The sequence below is a fragment of the Aphanomyces invadans genome, assembly GCF_000520115.1.
Source record: "Aphanomyces invadans strain NJM9701 unplaced genomic scaffold supercont1.4, whole genome shotgun sequence".
Taxonomy (NCBI): domain Eukaryota; phylum Oomycota; class Saprolegniomycetes; order Saprolegniales; family Verrucalvaceae; genus Aphanomyces; species Aphanomyces invadans.
Window position 1 is genome coordinate 1,275,650 of NW_008580149.1, and position 16,904 is coordinate 1,292,553.

General features: G+C 54.4%; 4 protein-coding genes across 4 annotated transcripts; 2 read left to right on the forward strand and 2 right to left on the reverse strand.

Annotated features, from left to right (window-relative positions):
* The first annotated feature begins 486 nt into the window (after window positions 1–486).
* H310_02847 (hypothetical protein) lies at window positions 487–11,554 on the forward strand. Its single transcript, XM_008866515.1, has 14 exons — window positions 487–1,295; window positions 1,343–2,725; window positions 2,769–3,091; window positions 3,137–3,318; window positions 3,366–3,531; window positions 3,579–3,869; window positions 3,918–4,338; window positions 4,388–4,707; window positions 4,755–5,249; window positions 5,301–6,695; window positions 6,750–7,452; window positions 7,507–7,676; window positions 7,725–8,483; window positions 8,543–11,554. Exons 1-14 carry the CDS (start codon window positions 548–550, stop codon window positions 8,837–8,839), a joined length of 7,653 nt encoding a protein of 2,550 aa, XP_008864737.1. The 5' UTR covers window positions 487–547; the 3' UTR covers window positions 8,840–11,554.
* H310_02848 (hypothetical protein) lies at window positions 8,837–11,551 on the reverse strand. The gene is made up of 2 exons (XM_008866516.1): window positions 9,970–11,551; window positions 8,837–9,922 (listed from the first exon to the last, which is right to left on the reverse strand). Exons 1-2 carry the CDS (start codon window positions 11,500–11,502, stop codon window positions 8,951–8,953), a joined length of 2,505 nt encoding a protein of 834 aa, XP_008864738.1. The 5' UTR covers window positions 11,503–11,551; the 3' UTR covers window positions 8,837–8,950.
* A 291-nt stretch (window positions 11,555–11,845) lies between the features above and the next one.
* On the forward strand, window positions 11,846–12,933 carry H310_02849 (hypothetical protein). Its single transcript, XM_008866517.1, has one exon. It carries the CDS (start codon window positions 11,922–11,924, stop codon window positions 12,555–12,557), a length of 636 nt encoding a protein of 211 aa, XP_008864739.1. The 5' UTR covers window positions 11,846–11,921; the 3' UTR covers window positions 12,558–12,933.
* Window positions 12,529–16,715, reverse strand: H310_02850 (glutaminase A; the record flags this gene model as incomplete). The annotated part of the gene is made up of 9 exons (XM_008866518.1): window positions 12,529–12,902; window positions 12,961–13,915; window positions 13,966–14,090; window positions 14,141–14,533; window positions 14,579–14,994; window positions 15,046–15,263; window positions 15,313–16,001; window positions 16,048–16,167; window positions 16,215–16,715. 9 exons carry the CDS (start codon window positions 16,713–16,715, stop codon window positions 12,687–12,689), a joined length of 3,633 nt encoding a protein of 1,210 aa, XP_008864740.1. The 3' UTR covers window positions 12,529–12,686.
* Window positions 16,716–16,904: the final 189 nt, after the last annotated feature.

A 16,904-nucleotide genomic window follows, 5' to 3' on the forward strand; every position in this document is an offset into this window, starting at 1 on the left:
TTGGAATGCTGTCGAGAAATCGGGGCTTGTGGATGCCTTGCCTACCTTCCTGCAGCTCGTCACGTTCAAGAGGAAAAACAAGAGTAACTACTACGTAGTATTGTAAACCGCAGGGACTCGGATGGCATCTTGTTACCACAAGGCGCTGTAGCGTATCAGTCGAATTAGTCAGTAAAACAACGCTTCCACGATTGCAGACGAGAACAGGTTGAACATGAGGAGGTTAATGATTCTTGGCGTCTGCCACTGCGAACTGCATCGGTTGTTGCTCCAGTCGAGGTAGCTCATGGACAAGGTACGTCGCTCGCAATTACATATATGAATAAACAAATATTGATGGTACGCAATCGCCCTGCTCGACAATATATTAAATACTTAGTATATAATATATTGTCGAGTATATATATTGATTCAATAAATCCGAAAAACATGTTGATCCAATATCAAGATGGGCAATATTTTTCTACATCAACAAATTCAGTGCAGTGCATGCCGAAACGTCGTGCTGCGAGGGGGCACAGGGTTGGATCTCTTTGGGAACGACACCATGAACGGTGGCGACACCGATGAAAGCGTTCTCGTGCTCAACTTTCGAAACGAAATCGCGGATATTGTTTCAACCATACGAGAAGCAAAGAGTCGTAAGCTTGGCGACAGTGAGATGGACGCTGGTGGGCAGATCCAGTGCGAAGTTGGCTGCTTTGGTGTGACTTGCCATAAGCTGCAGCATTTGAAGCGCCGCGTGCGTGAGCAGCTGTCGTTTTCGTCGGCTCTGGAGCTACTAGTGCAGTTTGGCGATGCCTTCTTTCAGCTTCAAGAATGCACCGCCAGCATGGCGTTTTTCCATGCAGCAATCACGTTGTTTGAAGGGTCCACCAAACGACAATACCAAGATCATGAAATATACATTCGCGCGGCGTATGCGCACGCTCTGAGCCGCGTTCGATTACTCAAGGCTGCTGATCCATGCATCGCGTACCCTTCCACACTCCGAGAACTAGTTGACGTCCTCCACGCCATGGAGAAGACGCTGTGCCTAGCAGTGCAGCTGGCCCTGGACCCAAAAGTCCAAGACAACAGTGTCAATCATGCGAAATTCGTCGCGCACGTCCTAAATGGCACAACTCACATCATGGGGGTGTGCACACCAATGAAAACTCTCGGGTTTGAAGCAGCCATGCTGCCATTCATCAAGTTGGCCGCCTTGGTTCTCGATTCCGTCATTCAGCTTTGCACTCTGAAGTATTGTCTGTGGCGATGCCACATCTACGTGACTGTCGCCGAATGCTACGACGGTATGCATTTTCAATCCATGCGCTTGAAAGGTCTAAGAGATGTGCAGCGCTGGCCAGGAAGCATCCTACCCAGCGAGAACGCCTGTGGAAATCTGCTCTTCTCGCCATTGACCACGGCGTGTCTCGCGTAGCACAGTTACGACGAGAAGTAGAGCTCGACCCACCGGTTTCAGACTCAACAATCCGAGTCCTCAAGCAAGCTGATGACAAGCTTCAGAGGTCCCGGTTCGTGATTCAAAAACTCATCAAAGCGACTGCTACGGCCCCTTCACCAGCTGCGTTGGGGGCGAGCCCAACCTCGACTTCAGCTCATCCCGGTCAAATTTTGATCTCGCTGTCGAAAGACGAAATTCAAGTTGCCTTTCCGAACTCCGAATCTCGCCTCTTGGTCATCTTAGCTAGCCTCGACAAGCTGTGGAAACCTCAATCGAGTCTCAATCTCCTCCGCAAGTTTGAAGTGAAGCCACCTTTTGCTCTGACCACCTCTGACACGGACGGCATCGCCACGTACGCGTCGTCCCTGGCAGCAGACACGAAGTTCACCGATGGATTGCACATTTGCACCCTCAAGCTGCTCTTCCGCTTTCGCAAGTGGCCCTTGTTCGTTGAGATGTACCACGCAACGAAACCTCAACTGGACCCCACGACGAGTGCAGTGGACGCAACCGAAGTGGACCTCCTCTTTGCAGTTTACGAGCTGCTTGAAAATGCAAGCGACCGGTTTCGCTTGTTCAGCGTGGTTTCGCACCTGCGACAAGCATGCGAGATCCGCGAGATGTGTGAGTTGAGGCACGATGTGCTCGTCGAAATCATGCTCTTTATTTGGCACGACTTTGCTGAACCAATGCTCGAGTCGTTGAGCAAGACTCGCCAGGATCAAGAATGGAACGCACACTTAGCCCGGGACGCCTCGCGAGTTCTGATGGCACTCCATGTATCATCTCATGAACTGCAATTCGACGACATCGTGTGGCGAGGAACTTTGGCGCTCCATTTGGCCAACCTCCTCGACCTACTGACCCAACCAAGATTAGCGATTCAAATTCTTCGAGTTGCGCAAGATGTCATGTCGGCTGCTCGTGACGCCATGGTCAGTGTCGATGTTCACGATGCCTCCGTCGACACGCCACAGGGCCTGGCTCTACTCAGTCATTCTGCCATCAACGCGGCGCCGATTGCCGGCGAAGATATCAAGCACCCATCTCCCCTAATTCAAGGTACAATGTTTCAACAAGCCAAGCTGGGATGGATGGTCGCATCCATCCAAACCGAAATTGCATTTCGCTTGTATGGCATGGAGCTGCAAGTTGCCAAAGCAAGGAGTGCCATGACGTTGGTGACCGTCGCCAAGCGCCTCCGCTTCGAATGCAATCAAAACGGCTACCTGCGTGGCATCTTGGCCATCCAACTCGCTCGATTCAAAGCCAAAAGTAAGTATTTTTGGACATTCATCGTCACTGACGTCATGCACAGGCGCAAGCGATGAAGAAAGGTTGCTGCAGGAAGCCTTGACTTGCTTCGATCACATTCAAAAGCACGACGGGCAGGTTGCAGGTGCCAGACCGGTGCAATCCCAAAGCACCCCCATGCACTCCAAGCCTCGAGCGCCGCTGCTTGTGTCGCGGGGCTCAACCTTTGTCACGATTGAAATTGTGCCGTACAATCCACGTGGAGTCCACATTGCATACTATTGCGTGTTTGGAAAGGGAACTGGCGCAGGCACGGACGTATCTCTCAACAACATGGAGTTCCCGGGAACGGGAACCATCCGAGTCCCGACATCCCGTCCAACTTTGGTTCGTTGAAGTGCCCCAAGTTTGGGAATTGAAATTTCCTGGTAGGCGACGGTATCAGGGCTCCTGCCCAACGAGAGCTACGTGTTTGCAGTGGCCGCCTACGATGCCCATGATCAAGTTGTCGAAGGAATTGGCGCGACATCGGCTCCCATCCTCACGTTGAATCCGCTGGTCCTGACCATGTGCTACGGCATTCTGGCCAAGGAAGCTGCCAACTTGAACCACATGTACGTGCGATTTTGCACAGTTGTCGGTGTAATGTAAGCTTGTGCAGAGCCATCGCAACCAAGGCAGCGGCCACGGTGTACACGGAGTTTGTGTCGTTGGACGGTGCAAATCGGGACAAGTGGCGCTGTAGCCCACTGTTTTCGCACGCGCTTAGGATTTACAGGGCAAAGAAACAGACCGCCTCGGGCGTCATCATGCAATACCCGATGCAGGTGCGCCTTGTCGAAGCCTCCACGATGTCGTGACTAGTTTCTGTTAGGTCGTGCACATGTTTTTCACAACCATGTTGATCCTCATCGATGCTGAAGTCGACCACCCGCCAGACTCACCCACCAACATCGGACGTCCCGTTGTCTACACCGCGGTCTACAAAGCCCAAGTGACGGAAGCCATTGGCAAGTGCATGATATGCCTGGAAGTTGCATGCTTGACAGACCAAAGCGACTTCATCTGCACCATTTCGCACAAAATGTACCAATTGATGGTCCCGATGTTGCGCCATGTCCAAACGGGACGCCTGTTGCTCCAGGCGATGTGTTTGTTGGTTCAGGTCCGTTTCGCTCGAAATGGCAAAGTGTGCCTCACGTGGCGCTCGTAGAGCCTTCAACTCGTTCCAACAGACCAGTGGGACGACTCCATCTACGAAGTGTACATGTGTGCCAGCTACGAAGTCCTCAGGATCGCGACAGCCTCCAAGGAAGACAAAGTCGCGCAAATTGCTTTGAAGCTGAGACTCGCTGCGGCGCCATACAATTTCATGGTTGCCCCGTTTCACGTGCCTTGCAAAGAAGCTGCTGCGTTGCGCGATGCGATCTTCCTCTCGCGCACGTGGAGCGCTGCAGTCGACTTGAAGCCCGACCAACACGGTGATGGATCCGAAGGCGACAAAGGGCCAAAAAAGACGACGCCGCGGGACGACAAGCCTCTCAACGGAAACCAAACTCGAATCGAAGATGTGTTGCAATGGACCAACGTCTCGGCGACGAAAGCAATTGCCGAGTTGAAATCCCATTTCGCCGGTAGCAACACCATCTTCCGTCTGCAGTGGGTTGTTCAGTACTTGTGTAGGTCACAAGAGCTTCATGGCGTTTATGTGTCGAGTCATCAAGTTGGGGATGGCCAACGGCGAGCGAAACGTTGGCGACTCGTTGAAGGACCTCCGTTGGCACTCATCCCTCGAGCTAAGTCCCGAAGCAAACCACGTGCTCCATGAACTTGGAGCGGGCCACCTTCACGTCGAAGCGAGTCCACCGACCCCTCATGGACCCGATGCAGTCATCGACGAACCCAAGAGCGAGCAAACAGACATTCCCAAGCCCATCGACGTTTGCAATCGTGACGTTTACTTGTGGAGCGGCGAATATTTCTACCTCATGGGCCTTACTCTGGTATTCTCCATCCATTTTCGACGAGGGGCCACTGAAATGAAATGTAGCATGCTGGACTGAACGCAGCCACCGTCGGGAATCCATTGGAAGGGCCCGACCACGATATCTCGTGGCAGTACTTTGCCACGCCACCGCTAGTTTCAACCGACCCTCCGAAAGCGGAGCACGATCCAAAAGTGGAAGGCGCCTTGACCAACTTGACCACCGCAAGCCAGTTCTTCTATCATGCCCGTGCGTGGACCAACTTGCAAGCGTGTGTGCAAACCGTATGGAACATGCTGTGGGCCAAGTGGCTGTCGCCGGCATCTTTCCAAAACCACTACGATTGGCGATCCCTCTACATCTTGTCCATGCGGTTCATGGACATGTTGGACATGCTGAGCAACAACGTTGCATTTGACGACGCCAACGTGATCTATCGATCCACTGTCATCAATGACATGGACGAGCGCGCTTCGAATGCTCCACCTGTCCAGGTCGGTTCCATCCCTGTCGACATCGACATCCCGTGGGCGGTCAAGTTTGTCACGTACGCGATTCAGGTATGTATGGCCATGAGGTGTGGCTGCCCTGATGTGCGGACGGCGCTGTAGGTGTTGTGCACGGCGGGGGAATGGGAGCGCCTGGTGCTTCTGGGCAAGCGTGTTTACGATTTGACTGGGAGCGAGCACTCCGACCAAGTGCTGCCGTGGGTCGTATACGCGCAGAGCCAACGGTGCGATGGGCAACGCGTGGCGGTTGCTACAGCAACTGACGACTTGAGTCAGTACGTCAAGACTTTTGAAGAGCTCCAGGCAAAGAAGAAGAAGAAGAAAAGCCGACTGGTTGTGCACGAAGTGATCACGGAAGAAGAACGCAACTTCCGAGAGGAACGAGAGCTCAAGGAAATCAAGCTGAGGGACTTGATCGCGTATCAAATGACACTGCAGCGCCAACTTGTCCAGGTCAAGACCTGGCTCGAACACGCAACCCGGTCCAAAAATATGTGTTTGCAAGTCCTCCACCGAACGCAAAAAGCCGTGACGAAACAGTACCTGTGCCATGACAAGGCAAAGGATATCCTGGCCGGGTTTAAAAGCACCATCTCGCTGTGTCGCCAAAAGCGCGCGACCCTGCTCCTGGTGCAGGTCCTACAAGAGCAAGGGGATTATCTCTTTGGCGAGGGCGACATCCCTGGCGCCGCCAAGTCATGGAACGACGGCATCGATGCTGTATTTGGAGCGTTGGCCGCCACGACAAACTGGCGCTCAATTGTTCCGGAGGCTACCTTACGCATCGACGGCGACAACATGTGGGTCATCATCATGTGCTGCAACATGCTGGGCAAGCTGGCGTGGATTTCTCTCCACGACAACCTCAACCAGCGGCTTGAGTATGCCCTCATGAGCAGCGCGGCGTTTTGCAAGCTCTTCACATGTGCATTGCAGCACCCCAACGTCGATGAACTCCACACGTTTTCCAACTACACGATTTACCCGGACTTTGCGTCTTTGGCCAGCAAACCATTACGATACATTCAGCCTGCCAGCATCCTCCTCATGTCCACCACCACCATTGAAACGCTGTTGACGAACGGGAAATTCGCCCAGGCATTGCCTCTGGCGTGTGGGATGCAGTATTTCGCCAGTCGCCATTTCCACGACACCCGTGGGGAGGCCCAGGCGAAGCGAATGAAGTTTGAAGCGTGCGTTGGAATGGGTCACATGGACCAAGCCGTGTGCATCTTGAGTGACTTGCTCAGCCACCACAGTATGGCCTTGGAGCAATCGAAACGCATCGGGGACCCTGCCAACGAAGCGCTGCACAAATGGCTGTTGGAGTTTTCGGTCGGAAAACTGGTCAGCGATTGCAAACTCGGGTCGAGATTGGCGTACCTGCTGTCGCTGTCTGTGTTGCGATGGATCATGGCGCTGGCACTAAACGAAAGCACGAGTCCACAAGGAATTGCCCTGAAACGTATTGCGAATCAAGTTGCGACCCATCTCCAGGTAGATCTCGTTGCCCCACGTTGCGAATACATCGCACTCCAACGCTTGGACTAGGCAAGTGCGACGGGTGTGGCCATTGCACCGGCGCAGGGCGACGATACCCACACGACTCCGAAAGAAAAGAGCACACCCCGTGTGGCTGAACCCGACGCTGGACGAAGTGCGCCGACTGCAGAGAAACTTCACGTGGTGGACCAGACCAAGGTTGCCCTCGAGTGCATGCTGGCGCAATCGATCCTGGCGCTGCAAGAAGGGCTGGCAGATGCTGCCCGGGCGCACCTTCAAACCGCGATGAAGCGGTATCGAGAGACGACGAAAGCGACAGTGGACGACACTCATTTTGATTGTGTGTCGAGTGACCTGGGCGTGCTGTTCTGGCTTCGGTGCCGCATCCAGTGGATCAAGTGTGACTTGATGCAGGGCCATGTCAAAGCAGCAATTGAAGGGTGCCAGATCGCGGCGCAGGAGGCGCAGACTGCGAACGAAGCAAAGTTTCGACGGGAAATTCAAGCGCTGCACTTCCAAGCGTTGGTGCTAGAAGGAAGTCGCGGGGATGCTGAAAAGTTCGGGATGGAGTGGCTCAAGAACGACGACGCCTTCTCTCCAACAACAACTCGAGTGGAAGTGCTCTTGCTCCTGAGCTACATGTTAAACACCAAGGCGGCTGCGTCGACCTTGCCAGAGTCTTCCTTGCTAGCCAGTCTGAAGTACACACAAGCTGCCCTGGACGTCATGAATGCGATCATGAAGGAACACGGTGTGCACACTGCACACGAACATACCGGCTGATTGTTTGATGGGTTGGCGATAGGTTGGATTGGGCTGCACTCGACTCCTTCCCAACACGCCCTTGTGAATGTGTATCATCCGCACACTGCGCTGTACGTCGCTGTAAAAGCCCACGTCGTCTCTGCCATGCTGGCTTTGCACGACACCGGCATGGCGGCTCCATCTCTTGCGCTCATGCAATCCCACGTTGAGGTCACCTGCCTGGATCACAACGACTAAAATCTCATCATGATCTTCTAGGATGGGCTGCGAGCGCTCGCCCACGTATCGCTTCCCGATCCCAAGCTCAAGGCCACGCTGCTGTACTTTCGTGGCTGTGTCATGCGTCGACAGGACAAGACGTCGCACGAGTGCATCCCGTTTCTTGTCGACGCCATGCAAATCTGGGTCAAAGATGGACGCCACCCTCGAAAACTCATGCATCGGGCGTGCATGGAGCTCGTCCAAGTCTACGGTGAAACGAACCACGCGACTGGCAACGACAAAGACAAACAAGCCCAGGCAGCGTACCATTACCTCGTCATGGCTTGCACCCTCATGGAGCAACTGCACGTGCTGTGGCACACGACACAAGTTCATGTCGTGACCGCGACTGCCCTCGACAAGTTGTCAGCCCCCGTTCAGCACGAAATCTTGTCCGCGGCAAAGGCGTTGAACAACAACGCGTCGTTAGATCATGTGGGGTTTTTGATTGTGCCGTACCTAATGTCGTTGCAGCGCGAGCTCGACGTCATCTACGACCGAGAACTGTCCAGCGCGATGCACCAAACGATGGCGACGCTGCACACGTTTTTGTTGCACAACCATTCAGTGTACTCCAAACATTGCTTCCAGTCCCTCACCGCGCCGCCCAAAGACGACCCAGAAATTCCTGGTGGATTGATATGTGCGCAATGGGTCAACGGTCCCGCCAACGAACTCGTCCTGTACTTTGCGCTCGGAACAGCCACGAATGCGACCGACCAACGGTTCACCGAGTCGCCCATCTTGAGTCGAAAGGTGCTGATCCTCCTGCTGCCAAGTGAATAAAGAATACCCCATCGCTAACCCACACACAGGCGGGCCTGCACGCAAGTCGAATCCAAGCCTTGAAGGCCAGCGTCGCCGGCATTCGACTGATCCTGCAGGACAAGGACGACAAAGCTCGCCCTGTGCAAGCGCACTTCGATGACTTGATGGCGGGATTGCATGGCGTTTTGCGCACCAACGACTCCGACACGGACGCCCCCCCGTCACAAATCCCATGCACCATAGTCGAAGTCAATCTGGTCGAACGGCTGCTAGACACAACGCACGGAGTAAACGCTGTGCACAACGGCTTGTGCTACGCTCTCCGGAATGCACTGCACACGTAGCTTATACATATCCGCACAAATTTCCAATTTATCTTGTCCTTGGCATCGAACACTTCTTCACGGCATCATGGCGGTGTCTGTGCACGCGGCGACATGACATAAAAAGCTAAGTTACGCATGAACAACGACAAGTTTAAGCTCGTTGACCAACTGTCGCTTTTCGTCGGTCGCAGGAATGCCATCAATGAGGTCGGTCAAGTCGGCATGGTACAATCCGACGATCTTGCGAAGACTGGCCTCGCGCAGCATGCGCAGCAACATGGATGACGTTTTCACGTCATGGGCAAGACGGGCCGCAACGTCTAAAAACACGCCATTGCAATATCGCATGCCTTCAAAGACGTGGGGAATGAATTGGTCAAGCTTGGGATCGACGAGAACTTGGACAAGTGACGTTATGAGATGCGGTTTCAGCACTTCTGGGGTTGGCAGCTTGTCCATGGCGCTGGTTTTGGCGCTCACCGACGCATACGACTTCAAGCAAACCACAAATGCCATGAGCAAGGCGAGCGTATTGCCCTCCACGCTTTGCTTGGACAAAGTCGGAGCAAGAATGGAAGATAACGTGGGTCCAAAGTTGAGGGCATTCAGCAATCGGCACACTTGCGGGCACAACGCGTCGTTCCCGTCTGCAAACAATGCGCTCATGTAAAAGCTGAGAAGTGCACCGCGATCGAATTTATTGAGTGACCCTTGGCCCGATACGATGTCGATGACGAAGCTCTTTGCGTCCACCGATATTTCCTGTGCCTTGCAGCACGTGGCGAGTGACCTCAGAAACGTTGGCGGGTATTTTGGCAAGTGGTGCAATAGAGCCACGGCCTCCAACTGACTCGCCCACGGCAAGTGGCCGAACCAGACCGGACTCGTAGACGGCGTAAAGAACGCAACGACCGAATTCGCCCACGACTCGATGTGTTCCGATGCTGCCACGTCGGTAGGCATTCGAGACAATACACCCATGGACACTCGGAATATGGAGTTGAAAATGTCGCGGTGGGTCGTTGCGTCCACAAGCGCAAGCATGTACAGCCCAAATCGGTCCATCCATTTGGAGATCATGGACCAGGACATGGCTTCGATCTACCACGAACGGTTAGATTATGAATCAACAAGTCGAATGGGATTACCTTGCCTCGCGATGTAGCCGTGAAGACGTGGGTTAGATGTTGAAGGGCAAAGGCTGAACACACGCGAAACGTGGCCGAGTTTGGAACACTGCACATGTACAGCGTCGTAAAAGCTTCGAGTAGTTCAGGACGGTCTCCTCTCTCCAGCAAAGACGTGACGAGCTGCAGCCGACCTTTGAGCAAGCTCGGTCCTTGGGCGATTTGTCGATCGGATGTGGCGAGGGTTTCAAGTTCGGACTGGACAAACCGAGTGAGCACGCCGTCCATAGTTGTTGAATTCGACCCGGATAAACAATTGCATCCACACTGCGCGATGGCCAAATTCAGAGCGCTCCATACGTGCATTGACGACGTATCACCCGAGCTCAAGACATCTGCGGGGGCTCGCGGGAAGTCGCTGAAAAACGTCTGTGACAACGACTTCAACGCTGGGTCGTCCACTTGCATTTTCGACGCTCGGAAGATAATCGTCGACGCTTCCACAATCAAAATCAAGTGGGACAACACTGTAGGAGACAATTTAGATGAATTGTCTCCGTGGCACTCCATCCACAACCCAAGCAACGGCGACAGTAGCGACACCGCTTTCGCGGGCCAGGACAGGTCGTTGCATGCCTGAGCCCCTTTGATTGCTTCTCGGTGAGGACTCCATCCAACTAATTGCTGACGCGGCACGAGAAGGAGCGACTTGCATGAAGCCAAGGCTATCTGGTCGGTCACGGCATTGGCTGCAGCGATTGACGTCGCTCTGTCCATCGCTTCAAGCAGTTTGTGAACAACTTCGACGGCGAAGAACCGGCCTTTCAACACACTCGACTGAAGCTGGCTTTGCTTTGCTTTAGCCTTCTCCGCAAACAAACTGTACGAGTTCTTCACGTGGACCGTAGTCGCCTTGGTCGTGATGGTATCCTTGAAGTTCTCGAGCAGCCGGCCGCACTCTTCTGAACTCAGTGCTCCGGCAAAGAGCAGAGCAAAACCAGGCACATCCAGGACTGCGTTGATGTGTCGCAATACGTCGTCCCGAACACTTGGCTTGATGTGCGTCAAGCCACTGCAGAAGTACACCTGGATGAGCTGAGCAAACGGCACGATCACGTTCTCCGACTTGGACGACGCAAGGCTGACGAAACATTCTTTCCACGTCGTCACGCACGCCTCGCGCACGATGGCTTCGTCGTCCACCATAGCTTGCAACATCCGCTCCAAGACAACGCCGATGTTCGCGACCAGCGTTGTCGGATGCATGTGAATGAGCTCCTTCAAGCTGAACATAGCATCGCGGCGAACGTGTGCGTTGTAATGAGAGGCTTTGGACAGAATATCCTGCAGTGTTTGGTTGCGGTGGGTCACGGCCGCGCCCGACTTGTCTTGCAACATGCTCTGTTCGGTCATGTTGATTCGACGGGACTGGATCGACGCATTCGTCACGTTCGACTGTACGACCTTCCGCCCGACCTTTCGCTTTGGGCGCTTGAAGTCACCAGGCTTCTTCTTCTGACCCCCTTTGCCTCCACTTCCCTTGAGATTCACCATGATCGGCAAGTCCTCCACTGTCGCCGGCGGATGTCGCGCCAATTCAAGTGAGCCAACCAAATGCCAGACTTCGATATTCCTTTGTGCGAACTTCGATTATTCGAAGGACAAATTCCCAGCGAGATATAGCATCTGCCTACGCAGTGATCGGCGCATGCCGAGGGCCCTTTACATGTTGCAGTTGCTTCTCGGGGCCGACCAACGCAGCGTGATCGTCCATGTGACGGAGTCCTGGTCGATGCGGTGCGGCATGGTCGAAGCTATTTCTGTTCATTTTATATCGAATACATAAAATGAACAATGAATAGTTTGACTGGATTTTTTAGGTTTATTTTGAACTAACCTTCGTCCTACTTCGTCGCACACTCAATCAGAGTCAAGGACGGAAGCGGCGCGACATCCTCGCGGACTAACACAAGATGGCTTCCGCAATGGCGACGAAGCGTCTTCGCAAGGAGTACTTGGCATTGAGGAAGAACCCTGAGGCGAACATTGAAGCGATTCCTCTCGAGAACAATATCCTTGAGTGGCACTATGTAATTCGCGGGATTGGAGTGTACGAGGGAGGGTATTACCATGGAAAACTCAAGTTTCCACCGGAATACCCCATGAAGCCACCGGCTGTGTACATGCTAACGAACAACGGCCGATTCCAAGTCAACAAGCGACTGTGCTTGAGCATGTCCGACTACCATCCCGAAACGTGGAACCCCATGTGGTCGGTGAGCAGCATTCTGGCTGGGTTGTTTTCCTTCATGAACGAGAACACTCCAACGTTGGGGAGCATCGTAACGCCGGACTCGGAGAAGCGGAAGCTAGCGGCGTTGAGTCTGGGCGAAAACTGCCGAGATCCAACGTTTGTCGCCTGTTTTCCCGAGCTTGTCACGTTGCACGAGCAACTGGAGCGGGCAAAACAGGACGAGCAGGTGGACGAGTCGACGGTGACGACAGAAGTGGCGAGCGGGCTCAACCTCATGTTCCTCGAACACTCTTCCACACTGATCGTTGTCCTCGTCATAGCGTTCTTTGGCGCTGTGATTCTTTTTCAAGCTTAGGTTTCCCTCGTAAATTGCCCGTGCAATACCCATCTCAAGTTAAACATCGATATGCAGTTGTACTCTATGCCGTGGTGGTGCCGCGATTTTCATCGCCCTTTGGTGCCCAATCTCTTGGTTGCGATCCCATTACGCATTGACCGTGAGCGCGTTCTGCAGCAGCGTGACGACATCGCCAGCATTGGATGGCGCGTATCTCTCGGCATCGGTCAAGGGAGTGCCGCCCCACCGGTCTATCGCGCGAACGTCCGCACCTTGACGCAGCAGCTCCCTGACCACCGCCACGTGGCCCATGGAGGCAGCAATGTGCATGGCCGTGCGCCCGTCGTAGTCAGAGGAATGGACCTGTTGTTCATAATGTAAGAATGAGTCGATCGATGGAGCGACCAGGAATTCAACGTACGCTCGCGCCGTGCAACTTGAGCCGGCGGACCTCTTCGACATTGCCCTCGTACGCCGCGTACAGCAGCTGGTACGCGAGTTTGCGACGCATCTTAGGGTCGGTGGTCGTGCAGTCGCTGGCCGCGGCGTGGTACACGGGCGATGGCTTCTTCAAGTGCTCCACGAACGGGTCAAAGTTGTGGAACGGGAACCGCTTGACCAGTTCTTGGCAGAATTGCACGCCCCGCACGCTGTTCCCGATCTCGTCCAAGCGGGGCGACCATACCGCAAGCCCCAGCACATTGGGGATCACGAGCAGCAGCACCCCCGACACGCCCGATTTGGCTGGAATGCCCACCGAATAGCCCCAGGTTCCGCTTGCGTCGTACATCCCGCACGAAAACATCAGCGACAGACAATTCTTGACTGTCTCGGCTTCGAACACGCGGTGGTTCGTGAGGGGGCAGACACCGCCAGATGCCAGAGATGCCGCCAGCACAGAAAACGACTCGCACGACGTCGTCAACGAACACTGCTCAAAGTAAAACTCGAGTGCTTCCGCCAAGTTGGTGTCGTCCGGCAGACACTCGGCTTCGCGCATCATGTAGCCCAAGCACCAGTTCCGATCGGCCGACGATCGCTCCGAGAGGCAGACCGAGTTGTCAAACCCCACCGGCGTGTCACCGCACAGCGCTTTCCACGTCTGCATGATGTGTTCGAACCGCTGGTGCAGCGGCAGGTCCCTTCGAATGAGCGACGACGACATGATGGCGCCCGAGTTGATCATCGGGTTGTGCGGGACGCGACTGCCGCCGCGGTCGAGCAAGCTCAAGTCGTTGAAACGCAGGCCACTCGGCTCGCATCCCATGTGGAAGTGCACCTTGTCCACACCCAGTTCTTCTACGGCCAAGCAGTAACTAATCGCTTTGCTGCACGACTGCACGCAAAAGGGATCCTTCGCATCACCAAGGCTGAATCTGAACCGCGAGCCCATGTCACTGGAATGACTGCCACGGGCGGATGGTACCTTTGTCCGTCGACAGTGCACAGTGCCATCCCAAATTTCTCCGGGTCCACGTTCGCGAGCTGCGGAATATACGTGGCGATGTGGCCATCCTGGTTGAGCTTGGCCGCTTCGAAGATGTCGATGAGCTAGGCATGTGTTGCAATGTGAGGTCGTTCATGGGCGGCCGTCTACGCACCTCGTCACAAAAGTCGTTGAATCGAGGAATGATTAACGACTGCGCGAGCGCCCGCTCCAGCAGAATCGCGCCGCTTTCGGTCAAGTACCGGTACTGCTCGACGGACAACGTGGCATCGGCACCGAGGAACTTGACGCTCTCGACGAGTTTCTTGAGGCGGGGATCGTCCTCGAGCAACCCGTTTTGGCGCAACGTCGTGATCAAGGTCGACACGTTCACCTTGGCATCGTCGGTGGTCACTTCATCTTCGGTGGCCATGGCGAGGAACTGAAAGGCCGAGTGGCTGGACACTTCGTACTCTTCCAATTCGTCGTCGCTATTCTCCTCGATGTGGCGAGGGGTTTGGGGCACGGTATGCACGGGAAAGTGCCGCTTGCTCTCTGTTGCGGGGGTCTACCGCACCGTCAACGCATGTGATGTCGACAGCGTGATACGCACTTGCAGTTGCTTTCGCATGAACTCGAGGACGGCAGCATGACCACCGCGTTTGGCTTCCGAGATGGGCGTGTTACGATTGCGATCCTTGACGAGGATCGGCACGCGTGCCGTCGATATCAAAAACTTGACAACGTCCAAGCGCCCTTCCGCGGCAGCCACATGCAATGGTGTTCGGCCATCGTAATCTCGGAGCGCCGCAAAATTGAGGCCACTGCCGAAAGACACTTTCAAGCTCTGCAAGTCCCCAGAATACGCGGCGTAAAACACAGACATGTCTTGGAGCAGCACAGGTCGTTTCGCTTTGAATCGCGACGACGTTTTCGCATGCTTGGTAGAATTCGTAATCACTCCTGCTTTCGTAAGCAACTGCGCCACGTGCAAGTGTCCGAACGTGATGGCGTCCGACATGGGAGTTCCTAATCACACGAGACCACATCAAATAAACCCCACGAACCATTCCTACGCACCTCCCCATCGATCGACTGGAGACAGATGCACGTGATGCTTGATAAGGTAGTTCACCACTCGGATCTTGCCCTCCGACGCAGCCAGGTGCAATGCAGTGCGGGAATCGTAGTCCATCGCATCGAGATTGGCGCCGCGCGACCGCAAGCGGCGCACTTCACACACATCACCTTCAGCCGCGGCGATGAGCAGTTTGGTTGTCATTTCGACTTGGATGGTCCTACGAGGAAAACCGGACATTTGAATGGACAGCAACGGCGAGACCCAACCTGGAATCACGCCGCGGGTCCTTTCGTTGGAAATTGATCATGGGGAGCGAATCAAAGTTGTGAAAGGTAAACGTCCGAGACAGTGCTCTGAAGAATTCGACGCCGTTGACGCTGTTGTTGGACCGGTCCAGCGTCGGCGAAAAGGAGCAAAATCCCATGAGACCAGGCACGACCACGAGCATCGCGCCACCAAGCGAGCTGAGGGCAGGAATGCCTACGTGGAAGGACCACTCGCCACTGTACGTGCCCAGGCCACACGAAAACATGACCGACAAACACTGGCGCACCGACTGGGCTTGCATGATGCGCGCCTTTGTAATGGGGTGAAGGCCACCGTTGGCCAGCATCGCAGCGAACAGGGACAGTTCGTCTACGCTGCAGGTGGCGGCGCACGCTCGAAAGAAGAGCTGCACGACTTCGTCCACGTCGGTGTTAGGAGGAAAGCACTTGGCGTCGTCCAGCATGTACGACAACGACATGTTTCGGCTTGAGAACTTCTTTTCTTCTAGAGACACGGCGCGTCGAGGCTGCTCCTGCGGTGTTCGGGAAAACAGATTGTTGAGCCGCGCTTCGTAAAGCTGATGCTTTTCAATCAGGGTTTGCCCCGGCTGACCCAGTAATGCGCACGACAGGAGGGCACCAGTGTTCATGAGTGGGTTATGCGGGCGGCGTTTTTTGTCTTTCAGTTGCTAGAGCTTCAGGTAAGCCAAGGGCGGTGAACGACGACTGCCTTACCAGGCTCGTCGCATGGGAATCCAGTCCACTCGGCTCATGCGAAATGTAATTGTCAATTCCCGGGTTCGACTCCATTGCCATTCCGTACAAGATTGGTTTGCAGCACCCTTCCATGCAGATCTAATCGAGTGTTTCAAGGGAATGGCGGGCTCGTATCTCGCGCTCACCTCGACATTCAGTTCGTCTTGGTTGCCAGACACGTGCCGTTGGCCGTCGACCGTGCACATCGAAACAACAAACGTGTTGGCGTCTGCAGTGTTGTGCTTGGTATCGACTCCCGCATTCCGGCACGTTTCCTCCACCAAGCGGTCCACACGCGAGCGAAAGTCGTCAAAGTTTGGGATGCAGAACTGGCCTGTGAATCCCTTCTCGATGATGCCACACGAGTCGTTTGTCAGCTCATCGAACACGTCAATGCTGATCTCGAGCGACGGGTTGGCTTTCAGCTTGTCACACAGCGTGGCAATCCTTGGATCATCCGTTCTCAGCCCGCACTTGTCGAATTGACTTTGCAGCGCGTCTGGACGAATCACCCCGTTGTTGCCCTGATCCAAAAACTCAAAGATGCGGCGAGACAATGGGGTTTCTTCGCTTTCATCGCTTCCAGCGACCTTTTGTTGGTCAAACTGAATGGGTCGCTCTTGGAGCGACTGCCTGCGGGTCGCCATGACTCGATCGGTGTTACTGTGGTGGTGATCATGGGCATTGTTTGTACACGATCTAAACGCTATTTAAAAAACTCGCGTAATTCCCAGCTGGGCAAAAGAGACACAGTCTTGTGGTCAGTTTTTTATACTTCTTTTATAATATCAATTTCAATGTTCAATACATTCATCAATAACGAATATTGAAAATTG

Coding starts and splice junctions, on each gene's coding strand:
- H310_02849 (XM_008866517.1), top strand. CDS start 11,922: ATGGCTTCCGCAATGGCGACGAAGCGTCTTCGCAAGGAGTACTTGGCA.
- H310_02847 (XM_008866515.1), top strand. CDS start 548: ATGAACGGTGGCGACACCGATGAAAGCGTTCTCGTGCTCAACTTTCGA. Junction 4,339..4,387: donor GTTGAAATCCCATTTCGCCG/GTAGCAACACCA, acceptor GTACTTGTGTAG/GTCACAAGAGCTTCATGGCG. Junction 8,484..8,542: donor CGCCCATCTTGAGTCGAAAG/GTGCTGATCCTC, acceptor ACCCACACACAG/GCGGGCCTGCACGCAAGTCG.
- H310_02848 (XM_008866516.1), bottom strand. CDS start 11,502: ATGGTGAATCTCAAGGGAAGTGGAGGCAAAGGGGGTCAGAAGAAGAAG. Junction 9,923..9,969: donor CGGCTACATCGCGAGGCAAG/GTAATCCCATTC, acceptor CGTTCGTGGTAG/ATCGAAGCCATGTCCTGGTC.